Source organism: Carex rostrata, chromosome 31 (assembly GCF_964058835.1).
Source record: "Carex rostrata chromosome 31, lpCarRost1.2, whole genome shotgun sequence".
Classification (NCBI taxonomy): domain Eukaryota; kingdom Viridiplantae; phylum Streptophyta; class Magnoliopsida; order Poales; family Cyperaceae; genus Carex; species Carex rostrata.
This window is the reverse complement of record NC_135948.1, coordinates 1773176-1796709: the sequence shown is the minus strand read 5'-3', so window position 1 is coordinate 1796709 and position 23534 is coordinate 1773176. Positions and strand designations below refer to the sequence as shown.

General features: G+C 33.4%; 1 protein-coding gene across 1 annotated transcript; it reads right to left on the bottom strand.

Moving 5' to 3' along the window:
- Positions 1-1721: 1721 nt before the first annotated feature.
- Positions 1722-6042, bottom strand: LOC144547139 (uncharacterized). Its single transcript, XM_078295731.1, has 5 exons — positions 5642-6042; positions 4294-4396; positions 3412-3485; positions 2502-3167; positions 1722-2356 (listed from the first exon to the last, which is right to left on the bottom strand). The coding sequence occupies exons 1-5, from the start codon at positions 5855-5857 to the stop codon at positions 2210-2212; spliced, it is 1206 nt and encodes a 401-aa protein (XP_078151857.1). The 5' UTR covers positions 5858-6042; the 3' UTR covers positions 1722-2209.
- Positions 6043-23534: the final 17492 nt, after the last annotated feature.

The window sequence follows — 23534 nt, the reverse complement described above, 5'->3', positions numbered from 1 at the left end:
GTTAATTTTCTTATTGAAAAGGTTAATTTCACCGACATAATTAATTTTTTCTTTCATACCATTTGCTACTGACACATATTGGTTATGTTCGGACAATTTTAAATTGGTAAGAAATTTTTTATTTCCAAACATGTGATCGGTAGCACCACTGTCAATAATTATTTGATCAAATAAATTAAGATTTTGAGAGTGAGATACAATACCACATGAGATGGACCTTTTATTTGGTATAACATATAAATTCTGGTTTGGACCTCCACTGTTTCGGGCTTGTATTAAATTTTGAGTATTAGGAGAACCTGAGATAAGATTTAGAAGACCACTTAGAGAGGAGAGAACTTTAACAGTTTCGGATCTGGTTATTGCTGCAGAGGCGGACCCGTTTGTTTTCTTTCCTTCACCCGATTCGCTGCCTTCGCTACGAAATCGCGTTTCTTCATTTGGTCCGCCAAGTTGAGCCGCCTCTACCCCTCTCTTCTTCTCCCCCTCGGGATTATTCGGCCGATCCTCACCGCCCTTCTCTTTCCACCATTTCGGCCGGAGATGAGGATGAAGAAACCAACACCGATCGAGTCTATGGCCTTCTTTCTTGCAATTGATACATATTTCGGGTTCCATTTCAGAACTAGGTCTGAGGCGACAGCTGTGGTTCTAATTCTTTGCAATAATCTGGTTTGTGGTTTGGTATTTGCTTTTGGATCAGTTTTTTTCTATTTTTGGTTTGGACTTTGGTTTATGCTGTTTTTTTTCTGGTATGATATTAAAAAACAGATACTGGTATTTGGTGGATTTTTTCTGTTTTTCTTTGCTGGTTTGATATGATGTTGGTATATATATATATTTTTGCGTTTCTGTACCAGTTTTGCTGATTACTGGTTTTTTTTTTTTATGAGTTTTCTGGTATTGGCTGATACAGCACTGTTTTTTTGAAGTTTCTGATATAAATCAGATAAACTCAGATCTTGGGATTTTGTTGGATGTTTCTCTTGGACCTGATAAGAACATGTACCAGTATGGGTATAGGTTATTGATATCTGATAAGAATAGATGATTACCAGGTCTATTGATCGTAATTACCAGGTTTACTGGTAAAACTTGGAAGCTTGAATATTGTTATCGGTTTTTTCAGAATCGCTCTGATACCATGTTATTTTTTGTGAAGAGATGCGAATTTGAGAAGACAAAATATATTTCTATTTCTTGTTGCATATATGTTACAAAAGAGGAGATGATTATTTATACCATCTCTATCCTATTGTACCGTTGGTACTCATTTGGTATCTAACGGTAACTTCTATTTTATAATTTTACAATACTACCATTTTTCCTATTTTACAATTCTACCCTTCAATTATTTAATTATTCTCAACAATGCATTCGATTATAATTATTTTCTTGTTAGATGCAATGATTTCCTCTTTTCAGAGGGTTGGTTTTTTGCTGATAGTCTAACATGCGCAATAAAGGGAAACGTGTTAGCAACCCTTTGTTAGACTTTAGAAAAGGACCATGAAATATGTAAAACAAACTAAAGCACAAAAGAGCAGGTTCTACTTAGAATCTCACCTTGAACCTTAACAAGAGCTACATAGCTTTTCAGAAAGCACCCCTATGTGTCATGAAGAACAAAACAAGCTTATTAGAGAAAAAGAACGATAAAAGGAGACACAATTGCATGTTTCTTCCATAATTCAATTGGAGATTAAATGTATCTATTAATGTTCAGTAAACAATCTCATCCAAATACAACCTACTAGAGATTAAAGGCCCTATATGAATTTTTGCAAGGCAACACGCCAACACATAAAATACAAGCAACTAGCAAGGCTATGCACAGAAAAAGCATAAAAATTACAAAAGTATTCAATCAATCCAATTGACAAGTACATTTAGTACCATTAGGAAATCGCATAACAAAAACATTCTAACCAATGTCTTCTAGCCAAAGAGATACATGGCAAAACCCTAAGGTGCTGCTCCAGAAGAGGGGAGAGAAAGGGTGACCGAAACCTGTTTACTTGCTCCATACTGTTAGATTTTGAGAGGGAGAGGGGAAGTGAACTTTATATATAGACTATTCAAATTTTGTAACCTCCAAATCACAGTGTAGAGGAGGTTAACCGTTTATCTGTCCTCTCCTTTCCCCTCTTTCTTTGTGGATCACAGCTTAAGTGTCAATGTTATCAACGGAATAATACATCATCACTAATTATTTTGGATGAGAATTTTTAGTTCCAAAGGTGATTGTCGTATTCTTCAATTTCGGAACCTTGAAATTTGATGAAAATAACCTTGGTGTTTCTGCAGTAGAAATGGAAGCACTTCCCTGTGACCTATTTGAATGTTGATGCTGCCCCTGAAGACAATAAAAATAAATAATGTATAATATGTATCTCATATACAAAAATTAGGATAATCATGTTCAGTCAGCTTGAACTTCTAAATCATTAATGTCAGCATGTTTCATGAAAAATCTTCCTTTAAACAGAACTACCACTTACACTGACACTCTGGCTTGCTGATGGCTGGGCCCACGATACTGTTTCACGTGCTCTTTTTGTACCATTCCTTAGAGTCCTACTTGTTCCACTATCCACTGCCTTACATATAGAGGGGCCCACACGAGCAGAAAACTTGGCCATATCAGCATGTAGCCCAAAAATCATCTGATCCTTTTCCTTTGACATCTTCTTCAAATTCTCGACTTCTTCATTCAATTGAGAGATCATGTCATCCTTCATGGAAATAGAGGCCTGATAATTTTGATTCAGCTGAGAGATTGTGCCGTCCTTCTCAGAAATCGAGGCTGACATTTCTTCTTTCATCTTAGAGATGGTGCTATCCTTATCCAAAATGGATGCCTCCATTTCTTCTAGATTCTTTTTAAGCATCCTGATTGCTTCATTGGACTTACCCAGTTCACTGTTCTTTGATTTAAGGGTGGCAACATACTCAGATTCCATAACCTTTAATTGATTCCAGACAAAGTCTTTTTCACAAACAAGGGCATCAATTCGGCTTTCCTTTTCTGAGAGTTGGACTTCTTTTTCTGATTTTAGGGTTTTATATGCATGCTTCAGTTTTCTAATCTCCAATCTTAGGTCTTTGAGTTCTGTGCTGTCGCATGCACCAATTGGTCGTAACATCTCTCCGTTGCTCAGTTTGTTCTGTATTTGATGTTGAACAAATAATAATACTTAGCATAAGGTAAAATGACATTTCAAGAGGGTAATATCTTGAGACATGGTATGACAAGTACTTACTGATGTTTACTTTGGTTATTATTTACTATAATTTCCACTCACTAGTGTCTCTCAATCATATCTGGATTATGGTTTTAGCCGACTTATCTTTCCCAGGTTAGCACGAACAATTTTTCCATTAACTTAATACAAAATTATAAGGAATTACCTTTAGATCCATGATCTCAGCACAAAGGGCTGCTATGAGAGTATGAGCATCCTCCAAATCAGTTTCAGCTAATTCTGCACCATAAAAATAAAATGTAATACCAGCAAACTTATCATAAAACTTGCGAAAATCTGATCCAACCCAAGGGCCACTACCAGACACAAATTACACTAATCTGACGCAATCCCAACCAGAACCCAATCAAACTGCATTAAGAGCTGAAGGAAACGTATCAGGACTTACAAGCCCAAGCAAGAACCTGATTACACACAAACCTGAGCAAGCTGAAACCCAAGTCATCCACAAACAGAACATGACCCACCTAATCAAAACCCAAGCAGCGTAACTTACAAACTGAACCAATGCCAGAAAATTGCATGTCTAAAACAATTTTGTAGAATACAATCCCAGAATGACCTTACTTATTGATCCAATTGACACGAAACATGCACATGGCTCAACCAAAACATAAAGACCAGACCCAAAATGTTCGAACCTGAAACTAGACAAACTGGAAAATGACTTGGCATAACATGAAATGATCTCAACTAAAAATTGCCACAACCTAAATGAAGCAACAAATAAACTTCATCAAAACCCGAAATTTCACCAAAGATAATCTGAACTGATATGACAACAAGTTTCCACAACCACTGATAATCCAAAAAGCATCAGTAATTTCCAAATACTTCAGTATACACGTAGTAAATGCTACCGACATTAGCAAGTCAAAAAGAGAAATTTTCAGTACCAAGTTTAATGGCCACCAGCTAAACTTCAATTTGTCATTGTAATAGAAGTCAGAAGAAATTTGAGAAACTATAGCTCACTAAATGAAAATAACCAATGAGCTAAACATAAAAAAAATAGGGAGATACATACCAGCATACTCCTGGTAAGATATAGCTTTCCTTTCTTTGGCATCTACCAGAAAATCAAGCTTTGCGGCATTGTAGTTCTGCACTTTCATCTCCTGAGCTTTCATCTGTTACATCAATAAGAAAAGAAAGAATATATAAATTGAAGTTATATAGGAAGTGATCCATAGGATGACAAACGAGTAATTTAGGTATGGGTCATGCCTGAGAGCTAAAACCAGCAAAATCATACCTGGCCTATAAACCAGCCGAAACCTCAAATATTACCTGATTTTTTTAGTTAATGACCCAACCTGAATTTATATAATTGAAAGCGATGTAGACAATAATTCAAATCTGATCTCACATAAAACTTTTTAAGTGTTCAAAACCTGAAAGCATGCATGAAATGATGACAACCCCTAATAGACCAGATAACCCAAACAATTGTGCATTAAATGACCAAAATTTCAATGAGCCAAATCTTAAATAAGAACCTGATTTTTTAAGTCAACGACCCAACATGAATTTAGATATATAATTGAAAGCAAAGTAGACCAAAATGCAAATCTGATCTCACCTAAAACTTTTAAGTGTTCAAAACCTGAAAGCATGCATGAAATGACGACAACCCATAATAGACCAGATAACCCAAATAATTGTGCATTAAATGACCAAAATTTCAGAGCCAACCCAAGCGGCTTGAGATCTGACCTCAAAAGAATCCTAAAGTGCGTGTATTTGATTAAAAAAAAATCAACCCGCCCACTTGCTACCTCTACAAGTCTACATAGAGTCTAGAAAATTGGCAATAAACCAGTAATTTTGATTCTGTCTAGATTTACCCTTTTTCAAGGTATAAATATAAATTAGAGAGTTCCTAAAGATTGTTTAAGAGGCAATATTATATAAAACATTGCACAATACTGTTCCTACAATATTAAAAGGTGATATCAGAAGTCCTAAACTATTAATTTTAACAAGTATGATTCCTTTAAAAGGTTAAGGAAGATATTTCGTCAAATACAAGGATATAAGTGAATGCAGATGAAAGAACTATTAATCAGAATTGAAGGGAACAAAACTTCCAAATTTATGCCATGAGATTCTTCAAAATACTGAAATAAGTATTACTGCTGGGATAATGAGGATTATTAAATTTACAAAGGCTAAGTCCCAAAGATCTACCAAGACAACAGTCCCTTTATCAAGCTAAAATTAGGGTTTTGAGGAGGTTTTTCTTAATGCAATAATTCCTCCAAAATAACACTTGAATATTGCAATAAGTAAACCGATAACCTACCTCTAGATCTCCAAATTTTAACTTATTTTAACAAATTAGAAAAATAATATCCAAAGGAAAGAAAACCAACTTGCTCAATACGCGACTCAAGCAAACTGACATGTCGGGTCCACTGCTTGTTGTGGAGCTCGATCAACTGAAGGAGGTATTCCCGTTCAACGAGTAAACCCTCATTCATTGAATGCTCCGATCGGAACGCCAGCTGGAGTAGATGCAACGCCTTCGACAACTGTTTCCTGTCAGATGACTGAGGAGAAAGGATCAGTTGCCGCTGTTCGTCGGCCATTTCGCGAGCACTCGGGAGTGGCGGGGTAAGAATTGAGAGATGGAGACTGAAAGGGAAAGTGAAGAGGAAGGAAAGGAGAGCTTCTGAACTGGAATTTGAATTTGGGAGCGTCGATTTTGTCGGAGAATAAAGATTCTTGAAGCTCTTTGTGCACGAAACGAAGTTAAAATTGTTTCTATGACGGTGGGCCACGATGACTGTGGTTAATTTTTATGGGGTTGGTGTTTCTTCTAACGTTCGTGCAAGTCGTTGGGAAGCAAATCATTTTGTCTCCATTGATTTGCAATGGAGATCTGCAGTTATAGTGAGTTGTGGGTAGGTGTTTCTATGGTACCTTTCTAGCCGTTTATCCGATCCGTATCCTATTTCATAAAGCGGGTTTGGATAAAATTTTTTGAGTGAGTCTATACTATATGGTACTATGCATATTACGATTTGTTACTGTACTACGGCTCTATATTTGAGTTTTCAAATTCTAACGGTCGATCCGAACCGTTCATCTTGTTCTCCATATTAATATGTGTTTGGAGTAGGGGTGGCAACAAGCTGTTAAAGAGCGAGTTAGGTCACACTCGTACTCGGCTTGTTGGTGTATCAAGCTGAGCGAGCGAGTTTAGATTTTAGGTTCCGAGCTAAAATTATTGCTCAAGACCGACTCGTGGCTTGTCCGAGCGAGCCGAGCTAGCTCGTTACTAGCTTGGCATATTTATAATTTTGTATATTTTCTTTCCTGCTATATCTTAAATTTTCAGAACACATATTATCAATTATGGCTAAAACAAAATAATATTTATATAACTAATTACTGAGGAATACTCTTAATTCAATTATAATTAAGCAAATCAACTACTATAAATTAACTTTACAGCTAAATTCATACATACAAATATATCAAAATCCTAAATTCATACAAACATATTCACAGAATAAATTAATGCATACCAAATTAAACAAATTCATACAAATTAACTTAATTGCTTATAATTAATTCACACATATTCCATACAATATTACCAATCAACTTAAACGCAGTCCAAAGTGCAATTGCCATAACATTGGCTATAACATTCATACACCATAATATCCCCAATTTGAAGTGAACGGATCCAATTAAACTATTAAACTATGTATATTAAATAGCTCGTGAACGACCGAGCTGGCTCGTGCCGAGCCAGGCCAAACTCAAACTCATTAATTCTGGCTCGAGTATGTAGCGAGCGAGCTAATTTTAACTCGATCCACTAACGAACGAGCTGTTATCGATCGAGTCACGGGCGAATACCAAGCGGACCACGAGCCACGAGCTTTTTTGCCAGTCCTAGTTTGGAGACCAAATTTTACATTTTTTGAAATTTTTTTACTATTTTTTTAGATTTATTGAAAATCACTGTTTTTGGATGGTCCAGAATTTTCAGATCAAGTGATTTTCTAAATATCTAAAAAAATAGTAAAAATTTTTCAAAAAATGTAAAATTTAGTCTCCAAACACATATTAATATGGAGAACAAGATGAACGGTTCGGATCGACCGTTAGGATTTGAAAACTCGAATATAGAGCCGTAGCACAGTAACAACCCGTGATATGCATAGTACCATAGACTCACTCAAATTTTTTTTGTTAGCTTATTAGGAATGAATTTGGATAAGAATTCTTTTTCGTTAATTAAATGAATAAGCGTGTGGGTAATGACTATTTCGTACCGTTATCTATAGAGTAATTATAAAATCTAAATATATATTTAATTTAATTTCCAGCACATTTAAATTTAATTTTCTATTTCAATGTCCCTAAACTACGTCTTTCATTTTTTGATAGAGTACTTATGCGTGCACTATCTTTTTTGAATTTACATTATCTATTATAAAAATAATTTAGTTAGAATTGATTTTATATTTATTTTTATTTTTTATTAGTAATGCAATTACATATGTGTAAAATGAATTAATATTTAATGTTTAATTTATAAAATATAATAAAGTAATTATTATATTAGTAATATCTGTTATTCATCCGTTACCGTTTTTTTATCCGGTAATATTAACAGATAAGAGTAGGATAGAATAAAGTCAATTTTTAATGGATATGGGTATGAAAATGTCTTAGTCCAACCACATCCTTAGTTGTGAGCGGAGTGGCAAAATCGGACAGGCGGCGGACTGCGAATAGCTACGATTATGTTGGATTATATAGGGTTGGGGCTGGGATTGTGTTAGGTAGTTGATCCGTTGGTTCTAATGATCAAGTTAATATTAAGTCTTTGTACTAATAATAATTGTTGAGATAGACGTATTATCGACAACTTTTCTTAAAAATTTCGGTAGAATTCGCATTTCGTTAAATGTGGTCTTTTTTTGTTTGAGAAATATAGATATATGTTCATCATTACTTGTTTAATTAGATATTTTTCTATCAAAACTTCTAAATTAATTATTTCTCCATCTAAATATAATTATATTTTCTATTTTTTTTTTCTTCTCATCTTTTCTTACACCCTAATTATATTTCTTAAACCCAACACACACACTCTCTCTCTTATTCATACTCTCAGTAATACATTAGAAGAAGATTAGTGAAAATATGATCGGTATAATGGATGTTGAATAGAATAGAGCATGTATTCCAATTTAATTATCAGTATTGTATAATAAAACAAGTAAAATCAAATTTAACCTGTACGACAAACTTCTCCAACAATATACAAGTTACATCGATCGGTCAAACATCATCTTCTAGAATATTGATTACCAATTATTTCACAACAACTGTGCATCTTCCGCTATAATCAATACCAGATGTTCCAATCAGAGCATTTTCATCTTAAAATTAATAAACAATTTAATAAAAGAAAATTGAAAGAATGTCAAGGTGAAAATGATTTTTTTTTGTTCTGGAAAGACCTCCATGCAGTAACAAGATATTTTGAAAATTATTTAATAACATTAATTTAGATATGCATTAATTAAACAAGACAGCACACTGTTGCACTGGATTCAAGCATACAATCTACAAAAGATAGTACATAGCATATTCCAATTAGCACTATATTCTAAAAGTGAAAATAATATTTTATCATACAAAGAAACGAACAAATCACAGCATTTTACACGAACAAATTCAATATTCTCGTTGTTAATTAGATTTGCTTGGCAAGCCACTTCTGACTTTATGGTTCCAACCTTATTCCACATAAAAGTCTTGAGCCTTTATTGTATCTTGAAGTTTGATCAGATCAAATAATTTAACGTCAGAAAAATGAATTATAGCTGTACAAATGCATTTTTTATGGTACTGGTAAACTATAGCCAACATAACAAATGTTGGTACTTAGTTGTTTTCGTCAGATTTTTTTTGTTTTAAGTGAATTCCAAATTGGGAAATCCTAACAGGTTAGGTTTAGCATGTAAACATCGATCAGTGCCAAATGCCAATACAGAAAACACTGAAGTTTTGTACCAATAAAAAGAGCATCAAAGGTGCCAGTACACATCAGACCATTAACATGCTTGCAATTAACAAGCTTGCAACCTTATATGCATTGTGCCAAATCCTATCCACAAACTTTATCCTTCAATTTTTTTTTTTTTTCTACAAGCTACCAGTTGCGCCATTACGTCTTCTAATAACCCTTCAATTTTTTTTGCCACATCAGCACGTAGCCCAGAAATTATATGATCTTTTTCAACTTCTTTAAATTCGTAGGAGTTTGCACATGCACAGAGATAAAAAAATATTTGGAAGGGGAGAATACCACTTAGGATACAAATTTTTGCTTGGTTGGCAATTCAAAATACAATTCTAACAACCGACAACTTGATGAAACGAGAATGGTTCCTTCCAAGCATCTGCTACCTCTGCAAACAAAGTGTAGAGACGGTGTTACACTTATTTAATGAATACCCTTCTCTTTATCTCACATAAATCGTGATTTTACCATTGCTCTCACATAAATATGGTGAAATGATAAATGCTACACCATTGTGTGCTATTCTGCAAAATAAGTACCATATGCAGTTGAGAAGAGTCTTTATGATTGTTATCTTCATATTATGGAGAGAGTGATTCAATCGAATCTTTAGAGACAATTTTTGCTCTATTTTTTGGCTAGTTGGTCAAGTGGTATAAGAGATGTAATTTTTATTGTATCTTTGCTCAATACTTGTTGAGTAATTTCTTGCTTTTTGACTCTTAATTTTGATTATATCTTATATTTAATTTATCAATAAAATATAAGATTAGAGGCTTGTCCCCTATCTTATTTAAAAAAAAAAAAAATCTTTAAATTCGTGTCTTCTCCATTCAATCCAGAGATCATGTGATGTAGCACATAAATCATCTGATCTTTTTTTCTTCAACATCTTCAAGTTCGTGACTTCTCCATGCAATTTAGAAATCGTCTAATATTTTTCCTTCAATATCTTTTTCAAATTCTTAGCCTCTTCATTCAATCCAGTGTTCATGTCATCCTTCTCGAAAATAGAAGTCTAAAATTTTTGTTTCGACTGAGAGAATGTGATGTCCTTCTATAAAATAGAGGCTGAAATTTTTTCTTTCATCTTAGAAATTATATGTTTTTTGTGAACTTACCTTTTCCAAGTTAGTATGGATAAATTTTCCATTAATTTAATACATAATTCAAAGAAAAAAAAATTAATTTTCAGATGTTATTTCAAAAATTCGATTTTCGAACGTCATAAACTACGATGTCCGAGGATGAGATTTTTGGATTTTTATCCTATCTCTTTTATTTTTATTTATATTAATAAAATAAAAAGGCACCTAAAGTAATTCAAATTTTGAGTTGAGATCTGGACTGTCAGATTAGAATTCAAACTAACACGGTCCGAGGTGAATAGAACAAAGGTCCTTAAATAATCGTGCCAGAGCAGATCGAACGATCTAGATCCAAACTCAAATTTTTAAGTTACTTTAGGGGACGGAATCCCTTGCAGGTGGTACTAAAAGAAATCAACGCGCGATCAGATCAAACTGATTTGGATTTGATATTATCTAATTAATTAACGCGCGATCAAATCACCTTCAGGTAGTACAGCCTCCACCATCAAATAAAAATATTAGGACATCTTTTTCAGTATGACATAATCTAATTAATTAAATTCAACCAATTTTGAATAAAAAAATAGAAAATAGAAACTTTTATTATCTTCGTGATATTTGACAGATGAGTCTCATCAGCCATTGTCATGATAATTAATGCACAATAATAGTATGTGTTAGTGCCACAGAGGGCTGAACGATTGAAATCAGACAGCTGAGATCCATTATAACACTGTACAAAGATATGTAGTCTTTCTTTCTTTCTTTCTTTCTTTTTTGAGAGAAATCCGTAGGTATATTTTATTGAAACTTAAAATGGAGGCATTACAAGTAGCTTGAAGCTTACATCCTAATTAACATAACAACATAAAACAAATTCTGTAAAAATTAAAAGCACGTGAAAAGTAAAATTCTATTTTAACACTATGTCTCACATGCCTAAAATTAAAAAAGAGCAACTCGCCCAGCTATCCCAGTTTGTCCCTTCTTCGAAAAACAAGAAACGCCAGGGTCTGTTGGATAAATTTTTCTTTCCTCTCTGACAGCCAAAACTCAGCCATTCCTACTAATTGGGTACAAAGAAATTGGGAATCAGACCCATCTCTATTCCCAAACGGAAGCATATCTCCAAGCCATTACTCTCTGCATTGTTTCCCCTTCTTGCGTAGTTCGCCAGTCTGTGCGGTTGTGTCATCCTATTCCTTCCGCGTGTGCAATACTAACCCTGTGCTTGATCGTCTCCCGTGTATCAATGCATATCTCCACCGTGGGACCAGCTTGCCAAGATGGTAGAGATTCCAGATTTCTCATACTGACTATCTCCACCAATGCTTTACAGTCGGTAAACACCAAGTATCGATCTGCCTCTGTTTCAATTTGCTTAAGCGCGAGTAGGAGCGCTTGCGCCTCTGCTTGGAATGGATCATGACAAGTGGTGGTAGTGCATCTTGCATCCCGAAGCGTACCAGTTCATCAAAAATTAGTACCCCAGTACCAGATTTCTTTGAGGTTTCCCATGACGCGTCAATGAGTACTGTTTTTGTGCCTCGTGGTATTCGCAATGGTGTGATCACCTCCTCCTGGTGTGGCTGTGGACACGGTTTTGGTGGTGGGACAGCTATTGCGACCAATTTGAGTACTCCCTGTGGGAAAATCTTTTTCCCAGCAAAGACTTCATTATTTCGTGTCTTCCATAATTGCCAAAGCAAGTTACAAAAATCAACAATTTGATCCGGCTCCAATACTTTGGTGATCATGAGGATAGTTCTTGTGAAATCTAGTGGGAGATTCTGTACTTGCAATGGGAAAGATGACGCATGCCATGTCGCTTGCGCCATTGGATAGAAGAAGAGCAAATGCATAAGGAATTCATTCTCAATATTACATCTTGGGCAAATTGGGTCTATCCTTCGCATCCTTGTGTGTAGCATTGCCGTAGTTGGCAACCCCCCATGTATGGCACGCCAAAGGAAAGTTTTGACCCTTGGTATGAGGCCTTCCCATTTCCAAATCAATCCGAGTGCCTCCTTCATTATGTCTCCATAAACAAGTGTTGCTCCCTTAAGTCTCCTCAATTCATCGTATCCCTGTTTTGCCGTGTATGTTCCTGTCTTGCTAGGCAGCCAAATGAGTCTGTCAGTGAGTATAGAATGGGAATTGAGGGTTTTGTAGTGACATGTAGAATGCCTTGAAGTGCCTCTCCACCCATGATCTCCATAATTCTTTGATTGTCCCATTGGCCTGTGTTGCTATCAAATAACCTCGCCACTGTCACATCCCTTTTCTGATTTGTCCAAACTGTTATCGTGTTCCATCCTGAGTACCAAGGTTGATTTAGAGCTGGGATTTTCTTACCATCTGCTATCTCCCAAACGATTTGATCTTTGAAAAATGGCTTCAGGTTTTGAATAGTTTTTCATAACTTGCTACTTCCTGCGATCCTTTTTACATTCCAGAGGTCCCCTCTTGGATAGTTTTTTTTTCTCTCTTGCCAACTAGACACGAAAGCAACAATAGATGGCATTTTACCGAGACTTGTTTTTTTTATTTTCCTTTCTTTTTCCTTTCTTTTTTTTTGTCAAGATGGTATTTTTATTTTGGATTTTTTATATATAGTTTGGTGAAAACAATTTATTACAATTACGATCATTAATATTAATGCTCGGTTGATAACCTCATCAGTTGCCAGACGAAATAAACGGAAGCAAAAGCAGCATTGTGAAATTATTGGAGGGAACCAATAAGTTTAATGAAGATTTGATGCAGTTATTTTTTATAGTTTTATTTATTTTATTTTCCATGTTCCCAAGATGAACTTCGGTTCTTCTTAGACATTTATTCTTCTGTTGTTTTCAAACTCCGATTATAGACTATTTTCTCAATTTGTAACACGATCTAAAACAAATTATAATAATTTTACCATGCAAAACTTACCATTTATAGTGTAATCTAAATATTTCTGTATTGTTTGCTTATATATATATTTGATAAAAGTGGGTAACCCGGCCCCACCTGTTTCATATAGAAACCAATAGTAGTTCATACAATAATCGATAGAATATAATTCTATCGTCCAAAAAGAAAACAGCTAGATTACAACAATAAAGCCTACAACATAGCACAACAACAAAATATTACTACATAACAACAGACCATATATATATCAAGAGTTAGGCTGGGGTGCTATGGATAGCATAGTGGCCTCTATGCTACGGCTCAATATTCGAGTTTTCAAAATCCAAACGGTCGATCCGAACCGTTCATCTTATTCTCCATATTAATATCTGCTTGGAGACCAAATTTTACATTTTTCTGAATTGTTTTACTATTTATTAAGTATTTTACAAAATTGTTGATCCAACGGTGGCTGCACAAAACAGTAAAACCGTTGGATTAGCGATTTTCAAAGTGGCTTAATAAATAGTAAAAAAATTCAGAAAATTATAAAATTTGGTCTCCAAGCAGATATTAATATGGAGAATAAGATGAACGGTTCGAATCGACCGTTTGGATTTTGAAAACTCGAATATTGAGTCGTAGCATAGAGGCCACTATGCTATCCATAGCACCCCAGCCTAACTCTATATATCAAAGTAAGCTAATATTTTTCCAGATACTAAGAGAACATCTAAGAAGAGCAAGTGGAACAGCAAAAGATGAACTTTTACAGAGATATATATTAAAAACGTACAACAGATTCATACTGATGTCACTAGTGGAAAATATGGAATCAGGATCGGTTATATACACATATCAGTAACGGAATCCAACCGATCCTGATGAAGGCGATACTGATACTATCAGGATCGGTTTTATATTTTTTAAAGAACCGATCCAAATAGAAACTATTAGGATCGGTTTTTTAACAAAACCGATCTTAATAGTTGTTATCTAGATCGGTTTTTGACTAAGAACCGATCCCGATACGTACTATCAAGATCGGTTTTTAGATAAAAACCGATCTTCATAGTATTTTCGAATTTTTTAAAAAAAAAATTACATAACAACCGATCCAGATACGTACTATCAAGATCGGTTTTTATATAAAAACCGATCTTGATAGTTTTTTCGAATTTTTTTTTTAATTAAAAATTACATATCAAGATCGGTTTTTATATAAAAACTGATCTTGATAGTACATATCTGGATCGGTTTTTATCTAAAAACCGATCTTGATAGTATTTTCTATTTTTTTTTAAATTACATATCTAGATCGGTTTTTATATAAAACCGATCCTGATGTTTTATTGAAGCTAAAAAAAATATTTTTATTTATTTGACCAGCTTCCATATATATATTGCTGGCCAGCATCCTAAATTTTTTTTTTTGCACAGTAAGAAGCAATAATCAATTAAATATCATATACACATTCTAAATTAATTATCATACACATCTTAAACTATTACAAAAAAATCATGTACTTCATACAAAGTTTTGTGAAGCATTACATATTATAACAAGAAATTTAAATCCAAAAAAAAATTAATTAACAAACATACAAGTGACTAATTGGGCTATTTCTTCAATTAACACACATTTATGCAATATACACATTTAAGCAATTAATTTAAAGCACAACAATAAAAAAATCAATAATTACCTCTTTTGCAATCACATCACTTGAGATTAAAAAAGACCCTAAAAACAAAAACAAAGGTAACAATTAGATGGAAAAACATTTTCCAATAAAATATACAAAAAAATGTGTTTTAAAAGTATAATAATGGGAAAATTAGATAAAGCTAATACCATGATAGTTGATCGGCCGGATGATTAAGTAACTTCAGCGAGATGTCCTCAAAACTTGAGCGGATGATTAAGAGAGAGAGAGAGACACGGAGGAGAGGGAGAGACGGAGAGAGAGAGAGAGACACAAAGAGTACAGAGGGAGAGATGGAGACAGAGAGAGAGACGCTAAGTTGAAAATGAGAGGCGCGAAATGAAAATAAGAAGAACCCTAACCAGGTTATATAGGGAGTTATCATTAGGATCGGTTGTTTATAAAAAACCGATCCTAATAGTATCAGGATCGGTTTTTTATACAAAAACCGATCCTGATACTATTAGGATCGGTTTTTATAAAAAAACCGATCTTGATAATCTTTTTTTTTCAAAGTGGGTTCTGCCAAAAAAAAAAAAGAAAAAAATTATCAAGAACGGTTTTTAGCAATAAAACCGTTCCTGATAGTATCTGGAAATTAATTCAATTATAAACCTCATTTTTTTTTTTTTTTTTAAAAAAAAAAAATTTATCAAGAACGGTTTTTAGCAATAAAACCGTTCCTGATAGGGTTTAGGGTCGGTTTTATTGCTAAAAACCGATCCAGATGCTATTTTCTGATATATATTTAATTTGTTAGATGTATTTAAGTTATCTGAGAAATATATATATAACCAGAGATTATTTAAAAAAAAAAAACAACTTGTTTGTGTTTGTATAATTGTTTGTTTAATTATTTATTTGTTATTTATAAATTAATATCATAAAATTAATTGCTTAATTGATGTCATGAACAAATGGAAACGAATTCATATTACATGAGATAACAAAATATATATGGTTAGACCAAGACCATATTGATTCGAATTTGATCAGACGGTTCATATATAGGATGTACATAGGGAATGAAATATCTTTAATTTGACCTCTTTAAAGAAATTAATTCAATTATAAACCTCTTTTTAAAATAAATAAAAAAAAAATAAAAAAAATTATCAAGAACGGTTTTTAGCAATAAAACCGTTCCTGATAGGGTTTAGGGTCGGTTTTATTGCTAAAAACCGATCCAGATGCTATTTTCTGATATATATTTAATTTGTTAGATGTATTTAAGTTATCTGAGAAATATATATATAACCAGAGATTATTTAAAAAAAATAAACAACTTGTTTGTGTTTGTATAATTGTTTGTTTAATTATTTATTTGTTATTTATAAATTAATACCATAAAATTAATTGCTTAATTGATGTCATGAACAAATGGAAACGAATTCATATTACATGAGATAACAAAATATATATGGTTAGACCAAGACCATATTGATTCGAATTTGATCAGACGGTTCATATATAGGATGTACATAGGGAATGAAATATCTTTAATTTGACCTCTTTAAAGAAATTAATTCAATTATAAACCTCTTTTTTTTTTTTTTTTTTAAAAAAAAAAAAAAAAAAAAATTATCAAGAACGGTTTTTAGCAATAAAACCGTTCCTGATAGGGTTTAGGGTCGGTTTTATTGCTAAAAACCGATCCAGATGCTATTTTCTGATATATATTTAATTTGTTAGATGTATTTAAGTTATCTGAGAAATATATATATAACCAGAGATTATTTAAAAAAAATAAACAACTTGTTTGTGTTTGTATAATTGTTTGTTTAATTATTTATTTGTTATTTATAAATTAATACCATAAAATTAATTGCTTAATTGATGTCATGAACAAATGGAAACGAATTCATATTACATGAGATAACAAAATATATATGGTTAGACCAAGACCATATTGATTCGAATTTGATCAGACGGTTCATATATAGGATGTACATAGGGAATGAAATATCTTTAATTTGACCTCTTTAAAGAAATTAATTCAATTATAAACCTCTTTTTTTTTTTTTAAAAAAAAAAAAAAAAATTTATCAAGAACGGTTTTTAGCAATAAAACCGTTCCTGATAGGGTTTAGGGTCGGTTTTATTGCTAAAAACCGATCCAGATACTATTTTCTGATATATATTTAATTTGTTAGATGTATTTAAGTTATCTGAGAAATATATATATATATAACCAGAGATTATTTAAAAAAAATAAACAACTTGTTTGTGTTTGTATAATTGTTTGTTTAATTATTTATTTGTTATTTATAAATTAATACCATAAAATTAATTGTTTAATTGATGTCATGAACAAATGGAAACGAATTCATATTACATGAGATAACAAAATATATATGGTTAGACCAAGACCATATTGATTCGAATTTGATCAGACAGTTCATATATAGGATGTACATAGGAAATGAAATATCTTTAATTTGACCTCTTTAAAGAAATTAATTCAATTATAAACCTCTTTTAAAAAAAAAAACGTACTAGAAAGCTGGCCAGGTTTTACCATGCTACTTAAAAAAAAAAAAAAAAAAAAAAATTATCAAGAACGGTTTTTAGCAATAAAACCGTTCCTGATAGTATCTGGATCGGTTTTATTGCTAAAAACCGATCCAGATGCTATTTTCTGATATATATTTAATTTGTTAGATGTATTTAAGTTAGCTGGATCGGTTTTTAGCAATAAAACCGATCCAGATACTATCAGGATCGGTTTTTATGTACAGAACCGATCCAGTTGCTATTTTCTGATATATTTTAATTTGTTAGATGTATTTAAGTTATCTGGATCGGTTATTATGTATAGACCCGATCCAGATGCTATTTTCTGATATATTTCAATTAATAAGATTTATTTGAGATATTTTAATTATCAGGATCGGTTTTTGTTGGAAACTGATCCTGATACTATCAGGATCGGTTTTTACTAAAAACTGATCCAAATGATTGAACTATTAGGATCGGTTCTAAAATAAAACCGATCCTGATAGTATCATGATCCGTTTCCACAAAAAACCGATCCTAATAGTAATAAACTAGGATCAGTTGTTACTAAAAACCGATCTGAATAGTTTTTAGGATCGGTTTTTTTAAATAAACCGATCCAGATACTTATTAGGATCGGGTGTCCATATAACCGATCCAGATAGGCCGATCCTGATTTCTGTTTTTCCACTAGTGTGTCTAGCTAGATCCTAGTTAATATAATTTAAGAAACTAATTAAGAAAGAGAAACAATAGATTCATATATACATTTCTAGAAACAAGCAAAATATAATTAAAGAAAATGCAATTAATTACTCTATCCCACCAACTTCTTTCTCACATTTTGAGTTAGTATGATAGAGATGTAGAAGAAAAATAGAATAAGAATCCGCTACTATTTGTAAAAATAATTAAAGGTGCTTAATAATGTCAGTATTATTACATCGTTAATAATAATATTCTTGGAAATAACATTTTTTTATATCGATTTAACTTTGATAATAATTATTTTTCACCTTCAAAAATATTAGCAAATTATTATTGATTGCATCATGTAATTAACATCACTCCTAAGTCCTAACAACCCGTAAGATACATCATGTAAATTATCATATATATTAAGTGTTTCTACTTGTCGAACTAGTTGATCTATGTAGACATAAGTTTGTATTTATCCGTGACTTAATTCCGCAATTAATTAATTAGTTAAATATCCATAATAATTTAGTTTATAGGCTTTTCAGCTATGTCACATCATAAATATTTCTACTTCTGTGTAATTTTTTTTTTTTTGAAAGCTTGGTAGGTGCTATCAAGGTGTAAAATAATTTCATAGGACTCATCGTAATGTCTTCTATTACATAGGTTTTATAATTTAAAAAATAATATTTAATTATATGTTAAATTTATTTGACTATATAGTATTTTTTTAGAGAAACAATTATTATTTTTTAAATTTTATTATAAAATAGATATTATTATTTTAATCAATGTCAAAAAGGCAATAAATCATCTTAGATGAATTTGTGCCATAGAAACTTTAGAGAAGGGGCACATATATAGAATAGAGTTAGTTATTCTTAAGTTTATCAAGTTAATTTCTTTGTAAACTCAACTCCAAAATATATTGGATTGGTTTTAAATGACGAATCCGATCATTGAAATCCATCTACCTGATTAGTGATGCATCTACATGTGAAAATTATAAATTTTCAAACTAATTTTGTATAGAGTCAAGTAATAAAAAAAACATTCAAATAATGAATACATTAAAACCTTCTAATTTTTACCGTTTGACTTTATACTAAATTAATTGAAAAAATTTAAAATTTTACATGTGTACACATCACTCGTAAAGTAGATGAATTTCAACGGTTCGAATTCGTCATTTAGAAACAAATCCGCAAAATTTTAGAATTCAGTTCACAGAAGAACTCAGTGAACTTAATAACACCCTAGTTCTACACATATATAACTATATATATAACGAGCAAGTTTATCGAAATATTAATTTAACTATTGTAACAGACGAACAAAATTATAGCAACATCCAGAAAAAAAAGTTGGATATGACAGTTAACCACTGTAGCCCCTGCTGGTATTTAAAAAAGAAAAAGAAAAAGACAGTTAACCACTGTATATGTATTTTCAAATTGCAAGTTTGCAGCCTCTCCTTTCAACATGTTATATATATATATATATATATATATACCAAATAGTTTACCAACGCATCTCTCAAGTAATCTCTATTTGAATACTTGTCAGCAGATCAGAGCCAGAGACTGCAATTCTAACACAATATCCATGTATGAAGACTGCTATGGTAATTATCCCCAAGATGCACTAATCCAATGGAGGGAGCCCCAAAGAAACTATGGGACTGCCTCCTCAAACTCTCCCCCTCCGGTGCCGCTTCTCGCCATAACTGTCATCATAATCTTCTTCCTCGGCATGTCAGCACTATTCGGTTTCTACAAGGAAGAGTCGCATCAAAGCCGCTCCGAGTTCAGCCTTTACTTGATTCTCATTGTATTGTTCCTCGTGTTGTTGTACGTTGCTTGGCGCATGTTTTGGGACAGTTTCATTCTAGGGACTAGGCCATCAAATTGTTATGGTCCGCAAGTAAACCAAGTAGTTGATGGTGTCAGTGGCAGCGGTGGTGGCGGCGGTTTATCGGTGATGATGGCGGCGGTCTTCTTGGCATTAGCACTGGCGCTGGTTTTCTGTAACCCAGTTCTCTCTGTCCCGGTGGCCTTAGCCGGCGCAGTTAACTTGTTAGCCACAGTTTTATAACTCAATTTTGTAACTCATCTGAAATTTTATGTATAATCTGCTGAGCACTGATAGTCTGATACTGGGACTCGTTTAATTTTGATACTGGGACTCGTTTAATTTTGTTGCTTTGTGATGTATAAGAATAATTAAGATGTTATGTTTTTTTCTCTCTCTGCTTGGTATGTAAGGTTTTGTAAATAAACTTGTTTTTTAAGCTGTCTCACGTTGTATCTTCAAAATTTGAGAATTTGTAGCATGTAAATGGAATCAATATAATTTGAGTATAATTCGAGAATAATTCGGTACAATAAAGAAGCAAAAAAATATATATATATATCGTGTTTTTCTTGCGAATAATTCGTTATTCGCATTTTATTTGTGAATAAAATGTATTATACGTTTTTTTTTTGCGCGTTTTATTCATAATTCAGTTCGGTAACATTAAAAAAAGCAAATAATACGTAAATAAAAGGCGAATTTCTTACGATTCTTATCACTACGTTTGCTGTAGCCCAAGCTAATGGATGGTACGGGTTGTTGAAGCCCAATAAACTATCCTTTGGAACCGAACTTGTGAAGTTGTGATGTCTATAATCTCGAACAGTATCGGGTAGAATACCTTTATTTAATCAAGTCTGATAATGACTCCAAATCCTCTCAGGTAACAGAATATTTCTTGATAGATCAGGACCGTCCGATAAGAATCCGGGCCAATCCGACCGAGATGAAATGGACGGGGCACCTTTAATATTCGTGCCGATTCTAATCAGACGATCCAGATCTAAACAGAAATATTATGTTACCTGTGTATTCTCTGATACCTGCCGTTGGAATTTCTTGGATCTACTAAAGACTGGATGTTGAATTTTTTTTGCAAGTCAGTAGAATCGGGTACGGTCAAGATCTGACCGTCCTTTTGAATCGACCGCTTCGTCTCTATATAAACCCCAGAAGCAAAACCCAAACCGAAAAACAGTCCTCTCTAATCAAATTTTAACTTCTCGCCACTCTAATGGCGGATAGAGAGGAAAAGGCGATGGAGAAAGTGACTAAAGAAGGATCAGGTGGAGATGGTGACGATAATGTCCCTATCTCCGACATTGACACTCCAATGGCGGATCGAGAGGACAAGGCGGTGGAGAAAGTGACTGAAGGAGGATCGGGTGGAGATGGTGACGGTAATGTCCCTATCTCCGGCATTGACACTCTAATGGCAGATAGAGAGGACAAGGCGGTGGAGAAAGTGACTGAAGGAGGATCGGATGGAGATGGTGACAGTAATGTCCCTATCTCCGGCATTGACACTCTAATGGCGGATAGAGAGGAGAAGGCGGTGGAGAAAGTGACTAAAGAAGGATCGGGTGGAGATGGTGACGATAATGTCTCTATATCCGCCATTGACAGTGGCAAGAAGAAGGTACAAGATAGCGATAATGTCCCTATCTCCGCCATTGACAGAGGCAAAAAGAAGGTAGAAGATAGCGATAATGTCCCCATCTCCGCCATTGACAGAGGGAAGAAGAAGGTAGAAGATAGCGATAATGTTCCCATCTCTGCCATTGACAGAGGCAAGAAGAAGGTAGAAGATAGTGACGCTGACGAAGTGCTTCTTGCGGGCAATGCTAAGGTGAAGAAAGAAGAATCTTCGAAGGTAATCCCTTTATATTTTACTTTTGGGGAGTTCAAGATTATCTTGCATCAAGACATTAATTATCTTGGTAGATAGTTTCTATTAAGTATCAGCTAGTACCAGCTACTAAGTACTAACATGTACTGGTCTGTTTAATTCAGCATACCTTCATTTTGAAATTTCTGTTTTGTTGTTATCTTTTTGTTTTTTTGGGTACCATAATGTGACGAAAATGAGTGCAAATAAGAGCACTACGGCCCTGTTCTATCTCTGGCCAAATTTTTGGGTATAATTAGTATGTTGGTTCTCCAAACCTTGTATTTTGAAAGCCAGATGGTGTTTAACAGTTTTCACGCACCACCTGGCTTTTTGGTGCCAAATTGGATGCAGAACCATTGGTTCAGATTTCTGATCAAGGATTCAATGAAGAACAGTGCGAACATTAATTTTGATTTGTGATTCGCTTGACAAATTCGATCCATTGGTTCTGTTTCACACCATCTCAACGAAAAGTCACCTTTTCTTTGTATTCTTGCGTGAAACATTCAATGAATTGGGTAGTTCTTGATTTTACGAGTTATTTTAGCAAACACCAATTTCAACACCTTAATTAGTACCAAAGGCTTTCGGGGCTTCCACTCCTACCCATCGAATGCCCTTTGAAGCGCCTGTGGCGTTGTTTTCCATGGTTTTTATTTTTTATTATCCATGTCTTCCGAAATGATTTTGAAACTCAGAATCGGAATCACAATAGGATACTTAACCGTAGAATCGAAATCGAATGTATCAGCTGGAATTGGAAAAATTGGATCAGTAACTCATATATTTTTGGCAGAAGCTCTTTTTGTATCCAAAATATAGGAAAAAATTAGTAAAAAATAATAATTTGTAAGAAAATAATGTAGAAAAAGATTATATTCAAATTATCTACTAATTATATAATATAATATATATATTACAAATAGAATACACCTTTTATTTAAAAAAAATACAACTTTTATGCAAGTTAGCTGTAATTTATGCATTAAAAAAAATTACATTGGTAGCATAAATTTAGTGTAGAATTATCTTGATAAGGTATGTGTTAAGTTTTTTTTCTAGTTCCAATTTTATTTGTGTAATTTGTTTTTTTCTTTTTGGGATTTGAAATCATAGATTAACAATTACCAGGAAAAAAATCATAAAATAACCAAAGGACTCGCTTGACTCGAGCTTGAGTCAGTTGACTCAAACTGACTTGAAAATCGGATAACTCGGCCGAGTCAAATACTGTTCAATTGAGTTTTGATTAAAAAATTGCATGAGCCCGAGACTTGGTTGAAACTCAGATTGACTTGAAAATCGGATAACTCAGCCGAGTCAACTCGGACTCGACTGAGTTTCCAAACCATGTTCCTAAGGTTGTAATTTGGATTCTTATGGTCACTGTTTTCCAAACCAAGTCACAACTTTTATTTGGATTCATACCACTTAGTATATTGTGAGTTACTGACCTAGGTTTCTGGCCTTTCTGGCAAGCTCCTCCTGGTAATGTGTTCATGTGGTACTAGAAATGACCAAAACACTATATTGTACCAGCCAAGTTCATGCAGTACCAGACATGAACAATGATGCTGTTGT

Excerpts from the sequence above, each read along its gene's own strand:
- LOC144547139 (XM_078295731.1), bottom strand. The coding sequence starts at position 5,857 with ATGGCCGACGAACAGCGGCAACTGATCCTTTCTCCTCAGTCATCTGAC. Across the intron at positions 4,397-5,641 it reads TTGAGTCGCGTATTGAGCAA|ATGAAAGCTCAGGAGATGAA; the intron begins GTTGGTTTTCTT and ends TTGATGTAACAG. Across the intron at positions 3,168-3,411 it reads CTGAGATCATGGATCTAAAG|AACAAACTGAGCAACGGAGA; the intron begins GTAATTCCTTAT and ends CATCAAATACAG.